The sequence below is a fragment of the Semicossyphus pulcher genome, unplaced genomic scaffold, assembly GCF_022749685.1.
Source record: "Semicossyphus pulcher isolate SPU_LCO1_2020_fin unplaced genomic scaffold, fSemPul1.0.p SCAF_3, whole genome shotgun sequence".
In the NCBI taxonomy this organism is placed as follows: domain Eukaryota; kingdom Metazoa; phylum Chordata; class Actinopteri; order Labriformes; family Labridae; genus Semicossyphus; species Semicossyphus pulcher.
Window position 1 is genome coordinate 27,042,478 of NW_027211704.1, and position 25,881 is coordinate 27,068,358.

At 41.3% G+C, this 25,881-nt stretch overlaps 1 protein-coding gene across 1 annotated transcript in view; it reads right to left on the reverse strand.

Moving 5' to 3' along the window:
• Positions 1-3,012: 3,012 nt before the first annotated feature.
• The window catches only part of rybpb (RING1 and YY1 binding protein b), a 38,937-nt gene continuing 16,068 nt past the window's right edge, over positions 3,013-25,881 (reverse strand). The window contains exons 3-5 of the mRNA XM_069678693.1: positions 10,635-10,940; positions 7,965-8,063; positions 3,013-6,074 (exon numbers count right to left, since the gene is read on the reverse strand). Of these exons, the coding sequence (XP_069534794.1) occupies positions 5,825-6,074; positions 7,965-8,063; positions 10,635-10,940 (655 nt within the window). The 3' untranslated portion in view covers positions 3,013-5,824. The remainder of the gene's footprint in view (positions 6,075-7,964; positions 8,064-10,634; positions 10,941-25,881) is intronic.

Genomic DNA, 25,881 nt, shown 5'->3' on the forward strand with positions numbered 1-25,881 from the left:
TCATCACCATCATCACCACCACCACAGCAGTCAAATAAAGACATAATACAAATTTCATTTGGTCTTCTTTATTTCCTACAAATACAAGGGCTAGTTTAGTTAATGTTCCAATAGTTAACATAATTAACATAATTCAGCTGTGACCATGCACCTACCTCTAACTTGTGCTCCAGTATTTCAATTTCTAGGTCTGCCCTCCTAATCTGGCGGTCCAAGTATTGTATTTCTTTGTCGGTTTTTTAAATTTTTTTCAGCAGGTGAATTTTGTAAATGTCTTTTACTGGTAACTGGGAAAACATAAGGACATTAAATTATACAGTTACACATGAATTCCACAGAATGAATCTCTGGTGTTTACTGAACATCCACCTCACTGTGTCAATCTGTGCAGTGGAAGTTGAGGGACCCTCCTGCTGCTGCCCAGCCATGCCCTGTTAAAAAGGATGAGAATGTGTTAATACTTCAGTGTAGGCTAAATGTCACACTCTATATTCCACCAGAATGTTAAGAAATGTGAATGAGAAGAGAACTATCAGTAACATACCAAGATGTTACCTCTATAGGCCTTTCTGGATCCCCCTCTGTAAAGGCAGCAGACACAGTTTCCTCATACTCTTCTTCCTGGATGAGTGATATGTTTCAGTATACTTAAACTACCATTTGGCAAAATATTTGGAGTATTGCCTACTTACAGTTACAAGGTATGTTGTGGCGTGAGGGGGCTCCACCAGGCAGATAGCACCATCAGAATCTGTTTGGACAAAAGGAAAAAAAAAGACATGAAAGGGAAATACATATTTGTATGAATAGGCTTAAAAAAGGTATATAGGCCTAGGCATATTACATTTTATAAAGGCACTTGTGTCTTGAGGGGTGGGCTCAGAGGATGAGCTCCCTCCAGGGATTCCCTCAGCCACTGGCCTTCCTAAATTCTGGCTAAGGGCCAGCTTCTCTGCCTCCGTTAGAGGTGGCGGTGCTGGGCCACCACCCGTTTTACGGGCATCTGCCTTCTTTCTGTTGGCTGAGTAGAAGTCTGTGTTAGTTTAAATAGGCTTAATTATTTAACAGAACATGATATAGATGAGAAGACATTTATGTTTGTGAAAACAGCATTATGTTAGGGATAAAACAACTGCACAGTCAAACAGCCACTTAATATTTACTTTACAATGTAAAACATGATCAAAATGAGGTACCCCCATGAGGTTATGCCGAGGTCTTACCTGTTTGAACAATATTTTTATATTTCATCTTAAGCTGCTGCCAAGTGCGCTTCTCCCCCGCGGGATTGCACCTAAATGAAATAAATTAATAGGCTACCATTGAAGCAGTTTTCCCCTGTAATATTATTGTGATTGCAAAGGACTACATTTAAACTTACGCATTGACCCGAGCAGCAATGTTCTCCCACGCCGTCTCCCTCTCTTTTGCAGCTGCAGCGGTGTTGCACTTCCTTCTAAAAACATGTTAAACTCGCCGTATGAGCGCATTAAAATGTCCAGTTCAAGTGGGGTGAAAAACGCAGCCCTCCCCTTTCCCGTTGCCATGGTGACTCGTCGAATCGGGGCTCCACTGATGCTGTCTTTTTATAGTTGTGGTGCACGCGCTTAACTCCAGGTGAAACTACTCCGAGTTGATCAAGCTAACTCAAATCAGCTGTTCTGGAACCGAAAACTCAGAGTTTTCTATCTCAGAGTAGATCAACTCAGAGTTCAGGGTTAGACTCAGAGTTTGTTGAACCTGCTTTGTGAAACGGACCCCTGGTCTACTATTACCATTAGCAGCAACAATAATGATACAATGGGGAAAACTGATGTTAGTAGTTGTTGCAGTCGAGCAGGTCCACAGCAGCAGGTGGTCTGCAGCAACGATCCTCAGGAACCTACAAGACAAGGGAGCACAAGAACTCCCGGGAAGATATATGGTTAGTAATGTTTATGGGACCAGAAGATACAGTGTTAATGAGCTGCATTACTATGACAGAGAGGGAGAGAGACAGAGAGACAGAGAGAGAGAGAGAGAGAGAGAGAGAGAGAGAGAGAGGAGCTTGGTGTGTCAGATCCCCCCGGCAGTCTAAACCTATAGCAGCATAACTATGGGCTAGTCCAAGCCTGAGCCAGCCCTAACTATAAGCTTTATCAAAGAGGAAAGTTTTAAGTCTACTCTTAAAAGAAAAGAGGGTGTCTGCCTCCCGGACCTTGACTGGTAGATTGTTCCAGAGGAGGGGGGCCTGGTAATTGAAGGCTCTACCTCCCACACTACTCTTAGAGACTTTAGGTACCACAAGCAGACCTGCATCCTGGGAACGCAATGTTTTAGAGGGGTAATATGGCACTATGAGCTCTTTAAGATATGATGGTGCCTGACCATTAAGAGCTTTGTAAGTAAGAAGAATGATTTTAAATTCTATTCTAGATTTTACAGGAAGCCAGTGCAGAGAGGCTAATGCAGGAGAGATGTGATCTCTCTTCCTAGTTCTTGTCAGCACACGTGCTGCAGCATTTTGTACCAGCTGAAGAGTTTTTAGTGACTTATTAGGGTAGCCTCATAGTAACGAGTTACAATAATCCAGCCTGGAAGTTTGAATGCATGGACTAACAGACTGTCCTTGTTTTTTTTTTTTATGTGGGAGATTAAGGACATATCCTGATCAAATAGAACTCCCAGATTCCTAACAGTAGTGCTAGATGCCAGGCTGATGCTATCTAGGGCAGCTATATCATTAGAGAAAGAATCTCTAAGGTGTTTGGGGCCGAGCACAATAATTTCAGTTTTGTCTGAGCAGAAAGTTTGATTGTTCTTGTGTTTCAAATACATGGGCCAGACGTGGCCATCGAATAGTCCAGGGGGATCTGGCACCGAGTAGTTCCTGGAGCAGAAAGTTTCTAGTCCTCAAATAAACTGTTGTTATGAATAATTGATCAGCGACTGCTTTCTCGAGGATCTTTGAAATAAAAGGAAGGTTAGATATAGCATCAATATAGCATCAATAAGGAACCAAAGGAAGCCAAAAAAGGTATCTTTAACAATTTTATTTGTGAAAAACTACAAGCAAAATTCATAAATAGACATTTCTATTTAAAGCGGAGAAAAATTATAAGGCTAGCCTTTAAGCGCGGTCGTGCACATGCTAGAAACATTATTTATTTCAACATTATAAGCTTGACAAAAATCCACTGAAAATTTACAAGGGGGAGCAATGACACATGAGTTATAGGCTAAAAAAACAAAAAATAAAACTGGATTAAACAAAGAATGGATGATTGTACTTTTTATGTTTTTCTTTTTTCTTTCAATTTTTTTAAGCTGAGCAATAACTTTAAAAGCATTGTACAAGACATTGTTATGCGAAGGAAATTAGTTTGTACTATACACTTAACTGGAAATTCATGGTTATACGGTCAAGTAAACAAGCCTTCTGTATTTGGGTGTCTGACAAACAAAGCTAAAAAAAAATGTAACCATCTTTACACAGTAAATTAAGGTTACTGGTCGCACACAAGAACAGAACTGCTTGCGCGGAAATTAAACAGGAAACAAAAGACTTCAGCTCCAAAGTCATTTTGATAGTGTTTTCTCTTGAAACGTTTTATAAATTCTATATACAAGCAATACTTCATACACTCAGCAAATGGCCATTTGTCAATAATTTAACAATGAACACTTTCTGTTGGAATACTCAGTGAAGTGAATGTGGTTGCAAATAAGGCAGGTGGCATTTTAGGCCCCATTCCTAATATGTTGCATTATAAAGCAGGCTTTAATTCCAAGTAAAAATTAGACAAGACTTTGAATCCAAAACTGTGATCCAACAGTCCCACTTTTAAGTTCTATTCACATTACTCTTCCTGACTTTGAATACTGATTCCATTTTTGTATGCAATGAGGTACATAATAATCACATCTTAAGACCAGAAAAATCTTATGAACTCATCTCTTGGGCTTCATACATTGCGTATGACATCTGATTAGCGTGTGAAACTGCACCTACATGATTTTCGTTGCTTTGGGGGCAGCTCAATTAGTGAATTGGTGCCTCTTCTAGAAGAGCTACATGTATTGTGGTTGTCAACAGATTAAAAAGGGGGCTTTCTAAAACCAGCAGTTTCAACCCAGCAGACAGAGGGCTCTTCTCAGCTACCCAACCACACCTAGTGGGCCTTTCACCACCTGCCCAAAGAGGCAAGATCCACTACTAGGGGCCTTTGGCTTGACTCACTGGAGTGACAGTTCTCTGCCCCAATTTAGCCATGCACAGAGAAAATTGGACAATAAGAACACCTTTTACATGTATTATATTAGTCTTTATTTAAGTTGATATTCATCTCATACATAAGATAATTGCATTTCAAATTGTTATTTATCTGTCTATTTTTCATGTCAATATGAAATTCCTTTGGTCCTTCAATAAATAAAACTAAGATATCATATACACATTTATTCTTTGTACAATTTCACATATTTAAAAGGAAATTATGTTTGTCTAGTATCAGTTATGGTGAAAAATGAATCAAAACCCTTAAATAAGTCTTGCTTTTCTAAAAATTGAAAGCAAATTGATTGAGCAAATGTAATCTATTAACTATATTAACATTGTTGCTATCAATGATAGGAGTCCTACATTATTATTATTTTTTAAGTCAATTGAATAATCAATCTTTGCATTGTATATGTTTGCCTTTCTTTTGAGATTGAGAAAATGAAGATTCCAAGTTGTTTTCAGGACCACAACAACAGAAAAATTGATTCACAACAATTTGACACAACAGGCCTATTTTACAGTTCGATATGGTTTTATCAAGCGGAACTGTGTGTAACCATTAAGTCACAACAGAATAAACTGGCTAACGTAACTTCAGCCAGGAAACTCAATATGGAGAATATAAAATAACACCTTTTTGTGTTTTACACAAGAGCCTACACTGTACAGTTACGGAAATAAGATACTGTATAAGAGATCTGCAATAGCATACTAAATAAATGACAATCTTGTTGAAAAAGTCAGGCATGTGAACCTCAGGTGACCTTGTGTTGCACATTGACCTGCACACAACAGGTAAACCGTTAAAGTTACAGTTTTCAGAGTGAGATGGTGTTGTTAAGCAAAGTAAATAAGAAATTGATTAATCAGCACTTTGTTACATTGAGTGAATGTGTTATTCCAGGTCTGCAAAATAGCTTCACAGTGTATCTAGCACCAGTGTGTGTGTATTTGTGGATGAAGATGCGTCTGTCTGTCGTTGAGTCTTATTCTATCATTTTCAATATGTAATAAAATCACTGATGGGATGGTTGATCGGCAGAGCTGCACAGCAAAGCTTCAACTTAAAAAGAATAACATCTAAGTATACGAGTGCAACAAGTAATAAATAAGGGTAATAATAGTTTAAAGTTAATGAAATGATGATGATTATTGTGCCCAGTGAAGAATTCTTCTTTACAAAAAAAATTTGTCAACTTGGCCTCACATCCACATACAAATATAAAACAACACATACAAGTGTCTGGGTGCTACTGTAGGGGAGGTTGGGTATGGGGTAACTATTCATTGTTGTCCAGCTCTCGTTGTCTGTATCATGGGTGTATCCATGGTAGGATTTCCCCTAGCATGGCACTTGTTTCCCTGGCAATTGCACCGCACTGTTCCTCTCAGGGAGCCAGCTATTCTCCGCATCCAGGGTTGGATTGAATGGACACAGGGCAGCAATGGGAAAGGTGAAATCTCTCCCCCTTTGGGACCCACACTGTCCAGAAATGCAGGGAAAATTGGGAGTGGTGCAGGGGAAGGGTGGGTGGGTGGCTGGGGTTCCTTCTGAAGAGGCCTTCAGAATGACTCGTCATGCCCAAAAGAGAGATCCCCTTTAGGTGTAGAGGCGCGTGATGAACCCTTGTCCATGCTCTCCGAGCCAGAGCTCTGGTGCTGTTGTTCAGAGCCTGCGCTGGATGTGATGGTGGATGAGGACGTGGATGAGGAGCGGGTCTTCTCCTTAAAGTCTGTTATGATCACTGTCACGTTCCCTACAGTAATAGCCAGCTGCTGGGCGGTACTCCTATCAATGTTCTTCAGTTTGGGCCTAATGGGCATAGACAGAGGAAAAAACTCATGTTTATAACCATGCATGGCAAACAGAATATGTGTCGCAGCAACAACAAGAAGGTGACTGCCAGCACTGCAGGGTCAGTAAATTGCTCAATTTAACTGGTGACATATGAACAGTTAGAACAATAAAATGAGAGCTGGTTCCGATTAGCCTTGTGATACATGTGTACAGTGCATACGGAAAGTATTCACAGCGCTTTACTTTTTCCACATTTTGTTATGTTACAGCCTTATTCCAAAATGAATTAAATTAATTTCTTTCCTCAAAATTCTACACATAAAACCCCATAATGACAACTTAAAAAAAGTTTGTTTGAAATTTTTGTTAATTTATTAAAAATAAAAAACAAAGAAATCACTTGTACATAAGTATTCACAGCCTTTGCTCAATACTTGGTTGTGGCACCTTTGGCAGCAATTACAGCCTCAAGTCTTTTGGAATATGAAGCCACAAGCTTGGCACACCTATCTTTGGCCAGTTTCGCCCATTCCTCTTTACAAAACCTCTCAAGCTCCATCAGGTTGGATGGGGAGCGTCGGTGCACAGCCATTTTCAGATCCCTCCAGAGATGTTCAATTGGATTCAAGTCTGGGCTCTGGCTGGGCCACTCCAGGACATTCACAGAGTTGTCCTGAAGCCACTTCTTCGATATCTTGGCTGTGTGCTTAGGGTCGTTGTCCTGTTGAAAGATGAACCGTCGCCCCAGTCTGAGGTCAAGAGCGCTCTGGAACAGGTTTTCCTCCAGGATGTCTCTGTACATTGCTGCATTCATCTTTCCCTCAATCCTGACTAGTCTTCCAGTTCCTGCCGCTGAAAAACATCCCCACAGCATGATGCTGCCACCACCATGTTTCACTGTAGGGATGGTATTGGCCAGGTGATGAGCGGTGCCTGGTTTCCTCCAAACATAACGCTTGGCATTTACGCCAAAGAGTTCGATCTTTGTCTCATCAGACCAGAGAATTTTGTTTCTCATGGTCTGAGAGTCTTTCAGGTGCCTTTTGGCAAACTCCAGGCGGGCTGCCATGTGCCTTTTACTAAGGAGTGGCTTCCGTCTGGCCACTCTACCATACAGGCCTGATTGGTGGAGTGCTGCAGCGATGGTCGTCCTTCTGGAAGGTTCTCCTCTCTCCACAGAGGAACGCTGGAGCTCTGTCAGAGTGACCATCGGGTTATTGGTCACCTCCCTAACTAAAGCCCTTCTCCCCCGATCACTCAGTTTTGAGGGACGGCCAGCTCTAGGAAGAGTTCTGGTGGTTCCAAACTTCTTCCATTTTCGGATGATGGAGGCCACTGTGCTCATAGGGACCTTTAAAGCAGCAGAAATTTTTCTGTACCCTTCCCCAGATCTATGCCTCAAGACAATCCTGTCTCGGAGGTCTACAGACAATTCCTTTGACTTCATGCTTGTTTTGTGGTCTGACATGCACTGTTAACTGTGGGACCTTATATAGACAGGTGTGTGCCTTTCCTAATCATGTCCAATCAACTGAATTTACCACAGGTGGACTCCAGTTAAGCTGTAGAAACATCTCAAGGACAATCAGTGGAAACAGAATGCACCTGAGCTCAATTTTGAGCTTGATCGCAAAGGCTGTGAATACTTATGTACAAGTGATTTCTTCGTTTTTTATTTTTAATAAATTTGCAAAAATTTCAAACAAACTTTTTTTAAGTTGTCATTATGGGGTTTTATGTGTAGAAATTTGAGGAAAAAAATTAATTTAATCCATTTTGGAATAAGGCTGTAACATAAAAAAATGCGGAAAAAGTGAAGCGCTGTGAATACTTTCCGTATGCACTGTATCTCTAAAAACACGTGTTCTGTCAAATAGACACAAAGAATGAGATGTTGTTACATACCTGAAAACATGAGAGTTGTTGTTGGTCTTGGTTGCTGATTTGCCTGATAATATGCTGTGTTTTTCACTAGGTGGGCTCTGATGGTGGTCTGATTTGGGTCTGGAAGAAAACAGATTAACATCAGTGAAGATGTGATAAATCATGCATTGTTTAAATTCAGAGGTTAATGTGGTATTCTCCTGCTAGCTTTGAGGTGGAACTTTGATGAGGAGTGACTGCTGCTTCTGCTTGGTGGTTGCTGGAGAGGAGCTAACCACTACTGCTGCAGGACAACCTCCTTTGAGTATTTTTTTTTACCAAAATACCAACATCGACATTTTTAAGTAGAGCTCTACTACATGTCTCTACAATATTTCCTTTACACATATACACACACAGTTTTGTTTTGTTTTGTTGGCCAGCATATTATTCCACTTTTTTTAAAATTATTATTAAAAGACCATTTTGGATTCTTACTTATGAGACACGCTGGACTGAGAAAAGAATTGCAAGTGATTAAGTCAGTTATTTTCAGTAAAATGTATTTTTAATTTGAATGTATTTTCTTGCAAAAAAGCATACCGAGTTGAAATTAAACATAGGTTGAGTTAATTTTTGCATTTATACTAAGCAGCTTTAATCTGCACCCTTTTGAATGGAAGTGTAAGTTTTCCTATTATCATGTACTTAGGGTACATGCGGGTATGGGATAAGAGTGTTTTGATTATCTGCTGTTACCGCCTGAGCCGTATTTATATGAATATATTAATGTATATATTGTGTATTTGTGTATTTTCTGTTTGGTACGATAAATCTTGGGAGGGGAGTGAGAGCTCTCCCTCCCTCGTATATCTTTTGTTTGCAGAGCATGATTGGTTGTTCAGCAGGTGTCATCATAGCTACGCGTGATTGGCTGATCATCGTAGTCGAAGCGGATTGGTGGATTCTTCTATTTAGCTTCCAGGTCGTCGAGTTGAGAAGAGAGGACTGATGCTGCAGGGCTACGCTCCTACTCGTCGTCTTTTTGCTGTATTAGTACATATTTCGACTGATGTTTTGAACTGTGTTGAGTTAGATTTGTAAAAGTTTGGAATTAGCTTCGTGCTAGCTTTGAGCTGAGTTTTTGTTATTTTCTTGCTTACTTTTGAAGCAGTAGGGGTGAATCGCCATTTTTGTTAACAACTTTTCGCATGTTTCATCAAGTTAGGGAGACAGGTTCAGTTCATGTCTTTTATTTAGCTTTTTCTTTCCCTAGGGATTAGTTAGTTTTTCTCTGGGTTTTCGGTAGCTTCGTTTTGTTTATTACTTTGGCCTTGATTCACCCTGAAGCCTGAGCTTCGTTCATTCATTAATTGTGTCTTGTGTACATTGTACATAAGATGTTGAAGAAGGTTATTGTTATTGCAAATAAACTGCCCATTGTTTGCAGTTACACTTTTTTTCCTGTTGTTTATATGTTGCACCCTCACCCCCTACACGGGGTTGTAACATCTGCAGTATAAGGATAGACAAGCCAGCAATCAAAGAGTAACTGGATATCGGTGGTAAACTGCTACCAGACCCTGGATAAACTCTGCTAGGTAGTACATGATCTCGGCAATTATTTTATGATATGCTAAGAAGTGGTTACAGAAGCACTATCACAGTCGCAAAGGTGACACAAAGCAAACATTAGAAAGGGGAATACACCAGTTTCTTTACTCCAATATCTGTTATTTCTATCCCACCAACCAACTCCATTTGATTAAAGAAAAAATAAAAGCATCAAAAACTCATACTTATCATACTGTTTATGACTCCTGCCCTCATACATCACTGAGCAACAGGAGCTTTTTAAACATGATAGAAGCAGATGAAAGTTAGATTTTCTAACGTTTTTTTATCCATCTGAGAGAGCAGCATCCACTTTTGATTACTTGCAAGACAATCTTTCCATGTGCCCTACCTCTCACATACTTGTTGTGAGTAGGGTATACATGCTCTGCAGAGAAATAAAGACACTTATAAAGACAGAGATGTCCTGTTCATCCCTCCTCTAATATCATTGATTGAAGTGCGACCTTTCTGACCTACTAATGCCGATGTTTTAAAAGTTTTGAAAAGGTTACTTGTTTTTTTGACAGTTTTTATACATTACGTCTCCTCCACACGCTTCTCACCTGCTACTGTGAAAACACAATTGGCGAATGAAAAATTCAAAACACAAGATGGGGGGGTAGAGGGGGTTGAATAAATCTAAAAAATAAGGGGGTGAATAAAGTACAGTTATACATGTATAATGTTATTATTATACATGCATAACAGTCTAGTACCAGCTTGCTAATTATGTCAATAATTGTGGATAGTTAACCACAAAAATGTATAATTAAACAGTAACCGTCTCTAGAGAGTTTTGACAGATAAAATGTGTGTGTTGGCATAATATAATCGTGCTGTAGAACGTTGCAGCTGAGCAATATCCTGGTAAGAGCAGATCCTCTCAGGAAAAGTGCATGTGGAGGTTCCAAACAACCTACCATCCTTTTAGTAGCTGTAGCTACAAAGAAGCACCTATCATTAATAGTTAGCTCCAAAAAGAAGTTTTTTAGTAATAGAGGACACAATCAAAAAATAGATGCATATCAGATCAGCGAAGATAATACCAGCAGAGGCAACATCAGACACAAGTGAATCCTAAACAATGACACTAACCTTGTCTTTTTGCTGCTAGGCTTCTTTGTGACAGCTGGGATGATGTCCTTCTCTGTGTCAGTCTTGTCTTCAATTGGCTGTTCCTTGTCACACTTTTCCTTTACAGGAGTGTCTCCCTCTGGCCTAAATATCTCTGGACGCTCAATCTCTTGGCGTCCCTCACTGTTGGTGCGCTCTCCGTCGCCATCTGGGCGCTCCTTGTCTGTGCGCTCACTCCTCTCCCTCCGCTCTTTCTTGGGTGGGGGAGGCATTGGATACTGCTGAGCCACCTGCTGGGCAACAAGCTGGGAGTTGATCCTGGGTTTCCTGTGATCCAAGGCACAAACAAGGATTAGCCTTGTAGTGGTGCTCGGAGCTGATTCTGACAATGCACCAACACAGTCACCCTACAGCTGACAAAGAGAGGTGACCAAACCTCAAGGCCAGCAACGGAAAGGGGATGCAAATTTGCCAACTGCTGCAAAAGTAGGTGTGCTCAGCTATTTTTTGGTTGACCAGCTCTATTTAGGGGGCTTATATAATTGCTCACAGCTGTAAGTAAGTGTATGCACAGGACCACAATGTGGGACATTTGCGTCATGTCACATAGGTCCCCTAATTTTTAAAGTGCAGCAGCAGGCCAGCACTGGGCAAGCATGGTCAGGAGTTAACCACAAGTACATTCACAGACGCATAAGTTGCAGTTAAAAAGCTTAGCATGCAAACAAACAGCCTAGCATGGCTCAATAGCTGCTCAGGAGGCCTTTATACAGGTACACAAGTGATACTAGCTAGTTGTATATAGTATACTGAATCTTTCTAAACCATATTCTCATCTCGGTAGTGAGAGTAATGTTATCCCGGCAGTGGAGAGGAAGTCTTTTCATTCTAAAGACGGCCCTTGTGGTCAAATAGGGAGCAGCTTGAAGGTGGTAGAAGTGAATTCTCTGTTGCATCATCTTCACAATAGTCTCAATGGGCCTCATTCACTAATATCTGCGCAGAAATGTTCTTACTCTCCGTAAAATCACCGTCGGATTTATGACACGTGCGTACCGGCCAATTTTGTTCTCACCACTGTGCGTATGTTAGTAAATCAGAACCATTCTAAATTGACAGGCGCGTGTCCGTGATCTGCAATCAGCATACTGCCACGCCTCTATTTCTCTATATAAGGACATCCGTTTGGTGCCGCATGAAGAGAGCGGTGTTACGGAGAAGCTGAAAGAACGTGAAAGATGGCCTCAAAAGGAAAAAAGAAAAATTTCACATCAGCAGAAAGAGAATAAATTGTAACAAAAGTGTTACATTTCAGTATGAACATTTTCATATGGTCTACTCTATTGTAAACTTAATAAACTAACTCAACTACTATTATTGAAGATAGAACACAGTTCAAGCACAGATTCGTGCGTACACACTGTTCGTAAATGAGGCCCATTGTCACAAGAGTTTTACCATATCCCACTTTTTCCTCTAATTTGATTTCTTGATCTCCTATATAAATAATAGTAAGAGATTCTCTGAACTGTAATGACATAATACAGTGTCTCTTCTGAGCTAGAGGTGATGAATGCGTGAATAAAGACGGGCAAAGTTTTTGAGGTGGAAAAAGGCAGTTTTTGCGATGTGGTTGACATGACATTCAAATGAGAGGGATTGATTAAAGATGACACCCAAGGTTACGGGCATGAGTGGAAGAGGGAACAATGAAGCCATCAATGCAGAGGGAGAAGTTGGGGCAGGATAAGGTGTGATTTGGGGCTGATGATGAGGATTTCAGATTTGTTGCTGTTGAGTTTAAGGAAGTTTGCATGCATCCAGTTTTTTATGTCTGTGAGGCAGTTTGTGATGGTGGAGTGGGTTGCAGCAGTGATGGATTTGGTGGAGATGTAGAGCTGGGTGTCGTCGGCATAGCAGTGGAAATGGAGGCCGTGAAGGCGGATGATGTGACCAAGGGGAAGCATGTAGATGAAGAGGAGGGGGCCAAGCACCAAACCTTGAGGGATGCCTTGAGAGTGAGGGGCTGTGTTGTGAATTTGAATTCAAGATTCATTTATTTGTCATTTTCTTGTGCACTTGCGTACATAAAAACAAAATATCATTCCCCCAGCCCATGTCAGTACCATAAAAAGACAGCAATCAAGAATAACTAAAAACAAATAACATAAAAACATAAAATAACATTAAAAACATGATGGTGGAACAGGAGCCTGAGCACATTATGTAAAAGTGCAAGTGCAGTTCAGTCTAGTAGCAGCACGGTGTGTTTAAAGTGCGATAGAAAGCGCAGATTCAGAGTTGTCACAGTTGGTTGTCAGTCCGTTCAGGTTAGCAAAAATCTGTCAAGTATTGATACTTATAAACTGGTGGCGGTTGGAGAGGTAAGTCTTGAACCAGGAGAGGGCGGTGCCAGTGATGCTGAGGGATGATTCTAGGCGGTTGAGGAGAATGGAGTGATTAATGGTGTCAAAGGCAGCACTGAGGTCGAGTAGGATGAGAATATTGAGGGAGTGAATGTCAGAGGAGAGGAGGAGGTCGTAGGTGACTTTGATTAAGGCAGATTAAGGTAATGTCTCTAAGAGATTTTCCTGACCTGCTCTGTTTAATGCTTCGCAACATGTTGCTTGCTTGGCAAACTGCAACGCTGGTTAAATTTCTGCAAGCTGATTAGTTAGTAGTTTTAGCTGTCCGATTGACATCACTGGCATTACTACTATTATAAGTAAAGCCGCAAGCGGTGATCAACGGGCCCTTGCACCCATGCTATCAGCATCACTCAAATTCCTATGTAGATCTGTTCAGGCTGAGACTATAATCATGCAAATTCGATGCTGATTGAGCATTGTATATGGGAGTTACTACTGGGTCCTACCAGTAGGTGGCGCTAAGAGTATGCGCGAAAATCATTATGCGGATGTGTTCAGGGCATTACCCTCATGAAACCTGTGAAATTTGGAGGAGATTGGACAATGTATATGAAAGTTGATACAGGCAGTCACCAGTGGGTGGCGCTATAGAATTGGCTTAAAAAGGAGTGTGTAGATCTGTTCAGGGCAGGACTCTTATGAAGCACATTAAATTTGGTGCAGATATGTTAAAGTTCAGACCCTCCGCCTGCCCCGTAGTTTGAGAAATCAGTGATCAATGTTGTGGATAGCAAGCAGAAACAGAACTCCGTGAGCAGAAATGGATAAAAAAAAGGGTCTTCTCAATGGCAAGTTCAGCCTCAAAGCCCTGCTAGATGGTTCCCTGGACAAGACGAAAGTTATTTGTATTTACTGTCGATGTGAACTGAGTTACCACCGGCAGTGTTTCCGCTACATACATTTTGCTGGTCGTTCGCCCAATCTCCTTGTTGAGGAAGAGCACTGAAACAGTGACAGGAGAGGACATCAGGACACTCTCTATCCGCACACAATCAGTTCTGTAACGCAATGTAAAGATTCCTTCTGTGTATCTCCAATGTCCCTATTGTAAATGCATTGATTGTCGCTGTTTATAAAGCTTATAAAAAGGTGCAGATGTCGTACGGTAACGATCGATCGTTTTGATCGCTACGTCATTAATAAAGTTTCCATGCGTGAGAACTGAATTGTGAGAGAAATTACTTTACTTTTGTGACTTAATTAAACAGACTGGGGAGGCTGTAGCTCAGTGGGGGGAGGCTGTGGCTCAGTGGTAGAGTTGGGCGTCTTTCGATCAGAAGGTCGGAGGTTCGATACAATATTGTAGTGAAATGAGGAGCTATTGTGTATCTTACTCTGTACGTCTCTACTCCTAAATCCATTGATCGTCGCTGATTATAAAGCTGAAAGCTAAAAGGTGCAGATGTCATTTATCGATCATTAACATCGTTGAAACGCTACGTCATTAATAACGCCCCCCATGCACACGTGGCTCGCGTGCTGTGAGAACTGAATTGTGAGAGACAATATTAAACTTTTGTGACTAAAAAGACAGCTGATGAAGAGAGTCAACAAAGCAGACAGAGAGAGAGACAGAAAGAGGGGGCGGGGCCACCAGCTGTGCAGAGAGCAGAGGTGCAGGTGTGTTGGAGGACGGAAATTATGTTAATGTTAATAATAAACATGCATTTGCATAAAGGAAGCATATTTGTCTATTCCCATGTTGATAAGAATATTAAAAACTTTAAAAAATATCTCTTTAAGGTACATTTACAACAGGTAAAAAATGTGTGATTAATTTGCGATTAATTATGAGTTAACTGGCGTATTTGAAAAGTCCTGGGAGGCACTATGGAGCTATTTTGCCATGTTTTGTTAAACATGGCAAAATAGCTGCGGCAAATGCAACACCATCACGTCCTAAAACTTCTAAAGTCTGGGAGCATTTCATCCTCAACACTGCAAATAAAAGGATAGTAGTGTAGCGCTATAGAAAGAACCTGATGCATCTCTCTTTAAAACATCAACTCTGACATTCAACTTAATAATCCAAAGTTACAGCCACGTTTGTGATTTTCTCTCTTTTAGATATTCAATCCCTCACCTTAAAACCTTTATCTTTTTCTCTCCTTGTCATCTCTTTTTTTTCCTCCTTTTATTTATCAATTGTATCAGGAGGAGCCAAATCAGCTTTGAAAAGAAATTAAGAGATGCACCAGCCACTTTCACAGTGAATAAACACAATAATCCTGCACTTTACCTTTTTAGGGCATTTTAACGATACATCATGGTATCTGATTAACTGAGTTTTCTTCAGTTAATCAGGTATCATGATGTATCGTTATATGATTCTCTTGCAATATTTCAATTATGGGAGAATCGCTTTATCGTATTATTATCATGGGCCATGTACAGTGCATACGGAAAGTATTCACAGCGCTTTACTTTTTCCACATTTTGTTATGTTACAGCCTTATTCCAAAATGAATTAAATTAATTTCTTTCCTCAAAATTCTACACATAAAACCTCATAATGACAACTTAAAAAAAGTTTGTTTGAAATTTTTGTTAATTTATTAAAAATAAAAAACAAAGAAATCACTTGTACATAAGTATTCACAGCCTTTACTCAATACTTGGTTGTGGCACCTTTGGCAGCAATTACAGCCTCAAGTCTTTTGGAATATGAAGCCACAAGCTTGGCACACCTATCTTTGGCCAGTTTCGCCCATTCCTCTTTACAAAACCTCTCAAGCTCCATCAGGTTGGATGGGGAGCGTCGGTGCACAGCCATTTTCAGATCCCTCCAGAGATGTTCAATTGGATTCAAGTCTGGGCTCTGGCTGGGCCACTCCAGGACATTCACAGAGTTGTCCTGAAGCCACTTCTTCGATATCTTGGCTGTGTGCTTAGGGTTGTTGTCCTGTTGAAAGATGAACCGTCGCCCCAGTCTGAGGTCAAGAGCGCTCTGGAACAGGTTTTCCTCCAGGATGTCTCTGTACATTGCTGCATTCATCTTTCCCTCAATCCTGACTAGTCTTCCAGTTCCTGCCACTGAAAAACATCCCCACAGCATGATGCTGCCACCACCATGTTTCACTGTAGGGATGGTATTGGCCAGGTGATGAGCGGTGCCTGGTTTCCTCCAAACATAACGCTTGGCATTCACGCCAAAGAGTTCGATCTTTGTCTCATCAGACCAGAGAATTTTGTTTCTCATGGTCTGAGAGTCTTTCAGGTGCCTTTTGGCAAACTCCAGGCGGGCTGCCATGTGCCTTTTACTAAGGAGTGGCTTCCGTCTGGCCACTCTACCATACAGGCCTGATTGGTGGAGTGCTGCAGCGATGGTCGTCCTTCTGGAAGGTTCTCCTCTCTCCACAGAGGAACGCTGGAGCTCTGTCAGAGTGACCATCGGGTTATTGGTCACCTCCCTAACTAAAGCCCTTCTCCCCCGATCACTCAGTTTTGAGGGACGGCCAGCTCTAGGAAGAGTTCTGGTGGTTCCAAACTTCTTCCATTTTCGGATGATGGAGGCCACTGTGCTCATAGGGACCTTTAAAGCAGCAGAAATTTTTCTGTACCCTTCCCCAGATCTATGCCTCAAGACAATCCTGTCTCGGAGGTCTACAGACAATTCCTTTGACTTCATGCTTGTTTTGTGGTCTGACATGCACTGTTAACTGTGGGACCTTATATAGACAGGTGTGTGCCTTTCCTAATCATGTCCAATCAACTGAATTTACCACAGGTGGACTCCAGTTAAGCTGTAGAAACATCTCAAGGACAATCAGTGGAAACAGAATGCACCTGAGCTCAATTTTGAGCTTGATCGCAAAGGCTGTGAATACTTATGTACAAGTGATTTCTTCGTTTTTTATTTTTAATAAATTTGCAAAAATTTCAAACAAACTTTTTTTAAGTTGTCATTATGGGGTTTTATGTGTAGAAATTTGAGGAAAAAAATTAATTTAATCCATTTTGGAATAAGGCTGTAACATAAAAAAATGTGGAAAAAGTGAAGCGCTGTGAATACTTTCCGTATGCACTGTATCACGTATTGTAAAGTATTACAAGTTACCCTGCAATTCCCACACCTATTTAACACATTTTGCAAGAAAGGCAATAATACATTAAATGCACCCTTCCCAGTACTTCTCAGTGTTGGGATTGATAGGAGCAATTTGGTTACTAATACAAAAAAATATAGAACTAGTGCTGCTAGCACCATTGAACGGGCCCTCGCACCCCCAACACAGACGTCGGGGCGTGTCCCACGTTGGGGCAAGTCACAGTCGCAGAGCAACCTGCGGCCACGGTCTGATGTTTAAAAGACAACACACCGAAAACAGCTCTGAATTCTCAGGTGGTCTGGAGACATCACCAAGTGTGTGCAATACAATGTAAATTCTCTGTTAAGCGGAGCAAAATGTGAGCCTGCCATGGTGTGTTTAACTGACAGAATGACAGTGAAAATGGCTGTGAATTGTTATGTGATTTGGAATAAAACAGCAAGTGTAGACAACACTGTGAGATTGCCAGTCAAGCAAAGGATGCATGTCACACGGGGCTTACTACTTCATACCAGTAGGTGGCGCTCAGATAAGGACTGATTTTCAACATGTATGAGTGTTCAGGCAGGGACATATCAAATTTATGAAATTTCAGGCTGACAAGACCCTGTATGTTTGAGTTACAGCAAATTCCCTTTTCATAGCGAGACATGGAACTTTGATGAGCTGCTACGGCCGAGTTAAAGGCCATTTCCTGTTCACTTCCTGGTTCGTAGCAACTCATGCAAGTTTGAGCGCTCGCCACGGCCACACCCTTTGAGTTTGGTAAAAGTTTTCAATACTTTTGCATCATCAAGGTCTCCTCTACCTGTACACCGAATTTGAAATGGATCAGATGAAGTCTCTAGTGTATGAGCAAAGTATGGACCCTGTAAATGGCCTGAAATGAAAAAATAGGCCTTTTTTTGACATTCAAAGCAAAATGGCTGACTTCCTGTTGTGTTTGAGGTATGGGTGCAAGAGGCCTTTTTTGCGTCTTGACCCCATATATATACCTACAAAATTTCATAGACCTAGGTGAAAATAACCTCGATGGGGAGGCCTTTTTGAGACCCATATAATATCAAATTTTTTATAAAATATCAAACTTTTGCACAGTATTGTGTATATAAACATATATATATATATATATATATATATATACACACACATATATACATATATATACATATATGTTGTTTTTTGCAGTAGTCCCCATGAAGCGCGCACGTGTGTGTGCGTTAGTGAATGAGTGAGTGGAGAGAAAGACAATAATCATGATATATTTGTCAGTATTTGTCAGTATCAGTAATGATGATGATAATAATAATAATGATAATAATAATAATTAGAGCCCGGCCGATATTGGATTTTTGGGGCCGATGCCGATATTAGGGAATAAAAAAATTCCAATATAGATATATTGGCCGATATATTCACATATGTTCAAAATGTATCTGAAATTAAAATATTAAAATTCCAAATCTAAAAAGTTATTGTCACATTTGCATGACATACAAAATTCAAATAAAATAGTGTTTCTGTAGCAACTTAAATAGCACTAAAATAAAATATCAAATTAAATAGAAGTGATATAACACAAAAACACACAAAAGTAGGAGAAACATTTTTTTTCTTGTTTTTCCTACCTTCACACAGTGCTGCTGAAGATAAAAGTCACTAAACACAGACCAGCTTATTTGACATATACTGTTAAAAATAGTAATAAAAGGCGTAATGAGCAGGATTTTCCATATTAAATATTCCCTCTTGATCAACATTATAATCCAGGAGAAGTGTGAGATGGTGTCTGTATCTGCAGAGGATATGCCCTTCATCTGTAGGCCTTTCTCATTTCCCTATTGTGTGCCTCCTCGTCTCCTCGTCTCCTCACTCCTCGGTCCTCCTGCCTGTGACCCAGAAATCGATCTCAGCACGCCATCTTGAAGGATGTCTCATTTAATAAAATGCACCTCGAGGAGAGAGGACCGAGGAGGTTTGCCGGAGTAGCTATGAGCGAGGATACACCGGCGTATCATTTGCGGAAGTCTTTTCGGCACCATGACGTAAAAAGAGGCGTGAAACACAGCTGGAGTATACAAACCACGGCAGGAGCCTTTTGTTGCATATCTCTGCTCCTGGGACACCTGTTCCGTCTGAGCAGGTATTCTCCGCAGCGTGTCTCACATTTAACAGTGTGCGCACCAGACTAACCCACAGCATGTCCACATGTTGCTATTTCTTCATCAAAACCAGAAGACAAATTGTCTCCTACAAAATAAGGACTGGTGTAGGCGTGGACTTTTTATCTTAAGTTTCCACAGCCTGATGTTCATGTATTGACTGTTTTTGAGCAGAAACAAAACGCGCGAGGCACAGCAAGTAACTCATTAATTATTTAAATCTGCAGACACACCGTCGGGTCTGGACAGGATCTCATGTTTATTAAAGTTCTGTGTGCTGACCATCAGTGGGAGGTCGGCTGTAAATGTACTCATTGTTGCTGCTGGATCACACGGCTGTGTGAATAAAACAGACACTGGACAGTTAATATCTGTGGGCATGATTGTTGGTGGCAAGTAGTCATGCTTGAGGATTATAATAAATTTACTCTTTTTTATTTTTTCTTATTTGTGTGAGTGTGTGTTGAATTAAAAAATAATATGTATGATATCCGTACATTCGCGTCACATTATGCAACGTTGTGAAGTGAATTAGAAGTAACTTGTCATAAACACTGTTCTGCTGACAGAGATCATAAAAAACAGCAGGCTGTAACAGATGATGCAGCTGTGCCAAACATCATATTTAATTGACGTCGCTTTTAAATGACGTCTCTGAAGCAGGGATGTCTCATGTTGTTAAATGTCTGTTGCCTTGACTCCTCTCTCCTCGCCTCCTCCGCTCGCATCTCTGGTTGGAGGGACTAAGAATCGAGGAGAGGAGTCGAGGAAAGGACTCGAGGAGGTACGAAATGAGAAGAGCCTTGTGTTTCTATTCATATTATTCTGCTCTGCTTGGGGCATTTTGGACTATTTATGGACTGTCTATCGCGGGGCAGAGGTTTGGAGCTCAACCAACAGTCCGCAGGTCGGGACTCAATCAAAACGTAACATGACAGTGACATGGCTGTCTCTCTGCTCTGCTCTGCTCTTTGTCTGCATCGTAACTTTAACAGCTTTATGAGACGTGAAAGGGACTTCACAACACGTCTACATTTGCTGTTCTGTGAATGAGAACAGTCCACGCGTGTGTGTGTGTCTCACTGCTGTAAGGAGCTGCAGGTGTGACGGAGGGCAGAGAAGACAGACGCACACACCTGACAGCAGCGCGACAATGCCTGATTAAAACAAAACCCTGTATCTTCCTGCTGGGTTGTACGGAGGTGTAGATGTGTAAGCTTGTTGTTTAGAGCGTAACCGCTGTGAAACTAGCAGACAATAAAAGCTTAAAGCTTCTGTGTGTTTGTTATTGTCAAACTTAAAACTAACTGAGAGCCAGACTGTACACACGGGATCTCGTCTGCGCAGTTTAGATGTACAGAGGGTAGAAACAGCAGTGCTCTGAAAGCAAGCTTTCTTTGGCTGATTACGGTATTTTTAACATGAGTTTGTTGTTCACAATGTTTCGTTCTGTATGGGAAAGATAATGCTTCCAAATGCTTCCTTTCGCTGTGTGTGCTGCTCTGCTCAGCTGTGACGTGCACTCTGGCAGCGATAGGGACGTCCTCATTTCCCATCATGCCTGCCGCTTAGTACTGACTGAGGAGTTAAGTTGCTAAGTTTGCTCTTTATGTTCCAAAATGCCAAAACATATTTTGTTAGCGTTTTTAATATGTCTGTTTAGAACATATGTTCTGCATATGTTGGTAATTGTCATTTTTGGGCTGGTTTATAGTTGTAACCATGAGTGAGGTGGCTGTTTCATTTCTTGACTTCAGCTGTATTTTGTTACTGATATATCTGCGAAGTGCGAATATCTTATGGCTCTAATAATAATAGCCCATTATAAACAGAATAAATCAGTTAAAAAGGACAAACCGAATCCATTTACCGTCTCCACCTCCATTCTTTTCATATATTGATGTGTATGTATGCAGGAGTATCTGTGTGTGTGTGTGTGTGTGTGTGTGTGTGTGTGTGTGTGTGTGTGTGTGTGTGCGTGTGATGTGATGTTCAGAGAGGGCTTGAGAAGAGTTCTCAGCCTCTCCGAACATCACAACATGTATGTGAGGATATTGATATGGATTATTCGCAGGCGGACAAGAAAAATAAGTCGGATGGAATTAGGTTATTAAGCAAGCAGAAGGACTGAGGTTCTGTTGTGTTATTGAAAGGGGATGGTACATTTTCTTGGGAGATGTAGTCTTTGAGGCTGTTCAGCCCTGGTATCAACGTGGTTTTTGTGATCGGATCACAAGTGGACAACCTTAACTACAGGTCTGAACACACTCAGGATGGATTGAAGACGCATTCAGATCCAATCACTAAGGCCACATACGAAGGTGCCCTGGGACGCATTTATCCACATACGTCTGGTAGTGTGAATGCACTTGTGTCCTGGGCCACATTAAGCACCCTCTCATGTCTCTCCAGCTGTGTAAATGTAGTTTATGCATTAGAGCGGAGTGTGCAGTGTAAGTTTATATCGCACCATCACTCCAGTCCGTGATCACCCGCTTCCTCCCTCTTTGCTCATGCACAGCAGCTCTCCCAATCTCTGTACTGCGAGTCTGCATCACACTTTCTTTCATAATGTTTCATATTATTATTTGATAAGTCTAATGAAGGAGACTATGCCTCCATGTTTCGCCAGTTCATGAGGATAGTTTTCTTGGCACTAGTTAGGGCCACGGGGAGAAGTCTATTGTTTGATTTGTCCAGATTGAATGTCCTAGTAGGCAGAGTGAGGGAGATAATGGGATGCAGCAGCCCAGGAAGCGGAAGTGACTCTGTGATTTCTTTCCAAAAGTGTTTGATGGGTGTACAGTGCCAGGTGGCGTGAATTTAAGTATCAGGACAGTTTTGTGTGCAGTGTGAGCATATTTCTGATGTGAATCCCATCTTAAAAAAAGTAGGGATTATTCCAGATGTGGGTGCAATCAGATACAAGTAGAGTTTGTGATTATGTGGAATTTCCACCAGGCTGTCAGAGCCAAAGCTATTGTTATTGCATAGACACATGGATAACGTTTGATGGATTGACTAAGAAATGGGATGTCTGAAACCTGAATGCCGTCACAGAGTGTTTGTTTGATGTCTAACCAGGTCTTATCTGAGTGATTGGGGTGTGTCGATATGTATATATTGCAGTTGATTTGCCAGAGAGTACTGGTAGAAATTCGGAGCATCTAAGCCTCCTTATGATTTGGGTTTTTGCAGAGTAGTCAGTTTGATCCTTGGTGTTTTATTTTTCCAGTAGAATTTAGTGACGATTGAATCCTGAGATTTGAACCAGGTGAGGGTGGTTTGGGTTGGAGTCATTGAAAATAGATTCATAGATGTCATTTTGATGATCGCTATTCTGCCCAGAATAGATAGTGGATTCATCCAGTGTTGGAGGTCATCATAATGTTTTCAGTAGTGGAGTGAAATTGAGTCCGTTCAGCTCTGACAGCCTGGAGGAAATGTTGATGCCTAAATATGTGATGTGACCCATGCATAGAGGGATAGGTGATGAATGGGCTGCCACATTCCATCTGGTGTTGTGCAATGGGAGGAATTGAGGAATTGTTTCAGTTTATTGAGTAGTCAGAAATCTTAAAGAATGATTCAATGAGTTCAATCGTTTCTTGCAGAGATGATTTGAGGGTTTTCGTAGAAAGAGTAAAATGTCATCAACATACAGACTAATCTTTTGCTGTGTTTGAGGTGTTTGAATTCCTTAGTCCATTAGTGGTGACATTGGCTGAAGGAGCAGTGTACAGTATCTTGATCCAGTTAATAAATAAAATGATGTGTTTGGCCGTAAATATTGCCAATTGTTACTGGGCTATTGTTGATTGATATGTTAATGATTATAAAATGTCCTTCAAGATCTGTGATGGTTGTATTATGGACAAATGAGAGTTTTTTGTTTATTAAGATACACACGCCTCTTTGTTTTGAATTGGAAGGAGCTGAGAATGAGTGAATGAATTGTGATATTAATTTGTTATGGTCTGAATCCGAGAGGTGTGTTTCCTGTAATAAACAAATATCTGCTTGTAGGTTGTCCAGGTGGTTGAATACTTTAATTTTTTTTGGCTAAGAGCCAATTCCACGAATGTTCCGTGCCAGAAATGTGATTGATATGTTGAACAGGTTGTTATGAAGAGCTCAATGCTTGCGTGCGTGCACACGTGTGTGTGTGTGCGTGCGTGAGTGTGTGTGTGTGTTACTGTGTGTGTGTGTGTGTGTGTGTGTGTGTGTGTGTGTGTGTGTGTGTGTGTGTGTGTGTGTGTGTGTGTATTGGCTGGACAGTTAGGGAATATGGCATGCTCATCACAGCAGGACATGCAACAAAGAACAGTACAAAGCAAACAAAAATACAGGCAACAAAATGAGCAACAGAACAAAATGCAAAAACAGTACAGTGCTGATTGGGGTGCATACAGTACGGTGAAGTGAGACTCATGTGCAACAGTATATACAGTAACCCATGTATGTTTAACTCATATTGTCAGAGGGAGAGAAAGATGGAGAGAGTCAGATGAAGCGGTTGAGACCGGTTTGTGTGGTTTTTTTTGGCTTTTTGCGTGCGTCCCATGGTGCAGAGCCTAATGCAGCATTCGTCTATGTAGTCTTCCAGATGAGCCAGGTCGGTATTATAATATGGATTGTGTGATGGGGAAAAAATTAAGAGATTCAAGCGGAAAACAGGGGGGGAATGTTGAAAAGTTTGTTTTTAGGCTTCTAGCATGCCATGTTGCATCACGCACAGTCTCGCGAAAGTTTTACGGTCACAGAGGCATTGCTGAATCTCACAGAGGCCTCACTCTCATCCTGACAGAGCTCAGTTCTGTCACATAGGCTATAAATGATGAGCTGGATGGGGAGGGGGCACGTCTCACCAGTTTATTGTTAAGTCCTTTAGCCATTACTTTTACTGTTAATACCAGGGGTTAAATCAGCACAAGCTGTCCAAGGCTTAACCCCGACATATAGGCTACTGGCACACTTTCACCACAAGACTGTCTGGACCATTGCGCACAACGACTAGTGTCTAAATGAGGAGCTGTTCTTGCTAACTCACTCGAAGGAGGAAGCTTTGTTATAAACTAGGGGTGTCAAAGATACGGCTGAGGAGTTTGTGACGCTCCAGTGAGATGCTCTTATATCCGAACACAATGTTGCGCATAGGCTGCCCTCACACTGAGGTCCACTGGTGGAGCTGAGGAGTGATGCTCAAACACTTCTTTCAACTACGCACGGTGTCCAATTCATGGCACAGAAAGGAAAGCCAGTGGCAGAGTTGGATGAGCCAGACAGAGTTACAGGTCTAGCTTTATTAGTGGACATTTGAATGTTTTCATGCAGGGCCGCAACAAACCAGTCACGGAGCACAGCGTTTGTGCTTTCCAAATAAAATTGGTTCTGTGGGAGACGCAACTGTCCCAGCACAAAAGTGTCCACTTTCCCTATGTAATATCTTTACCTGTGGATTACGACAGTATGGAAACGTACAAGAACACACTGTCAGGGCTCATAAATAAGTTTAAAAGTTGATTTACTGTCTTCACTTAGCTGGAGAGGGATTACGTGCGCGCCAGAAGAAGTCGAGATGGAGCTGATCAAACCGTTAAAGGAGGAATCTACGTCTCTTCATTTGACCTTACTTTATCAAAAGATGGAGAGCATTTGGACAACGTATTTATGCAAGCAGGTAATTACATGACTGAAACCTTAACAAGTCCAAACTGCACAGTCGGCTGGGTGACATAATGAAAATTGCCACTGCTCAGAAACTAGTTCCTGATGTCAACAGGCTGGTAAAAGACATTCAAGGTGAGCAGATAAAGTAGTTTTGTTTAGAAAACTGAGGCGATTAAAGTTGAACACCTGAACAAGAAAAATACCTGAGAATGTGACTCCGGTCACACATGGAATGGCGAAAAGGGTCAGGTTACGCTGACTTTCATGTCCTGTGTGAAATCCTGGCTGTGTCACGGGGACTCCCTGGGGTAGGACTGCTCAATATATTATTTAACAATCGCAACTGCGATGTGTGCATTTGCAATATTCACATTGCCGGAAGTGTGACAGTGAAGCAAATTAAGTGAACCACGTCAAGCTGCTACTTTATTGTTGCTCGGTGCAGAACAAAAACTCGCCAGTTCCTCATTTTCCATGACTAATCTATGGAAAAAGTAAGTCTGTTATCACATTAGTTCAGCTTTTCATCAGAGCACAGAGAGAACTGACAGCTGAGCTACAGAGTGTGTGTGTCACCTGCCTGTAAACAAGCATGCAACACTGCTGCCGTCACAGATCATGTCGGCGGGATGATCAAGGCAGATGCTCTGTTAGGTGAGGTGGCTTATAAGTGAGTGTATTACCGTTATCAGCGTCACCTTGTCCCGGTGTTGGTTAATGCTGTGGCCGGACCGTTCACAGAGCGAAAGTGCCGTAGAGTGTTTACATTTAGCGGATACACCTGCAGCGTACACATGACGTGAGGATGTGTGTGCCGACAGGAAGAAGGAGATGTGAGCTTTCGTTTCAAAAAGATACCGTCACAGGGCTGTTCACGTTAAGTAAACATACATTTGAACACAGTTACAAATGGTAGATGACATATCTTATAAGTAACACAACTGCAGTTTACAGGTCT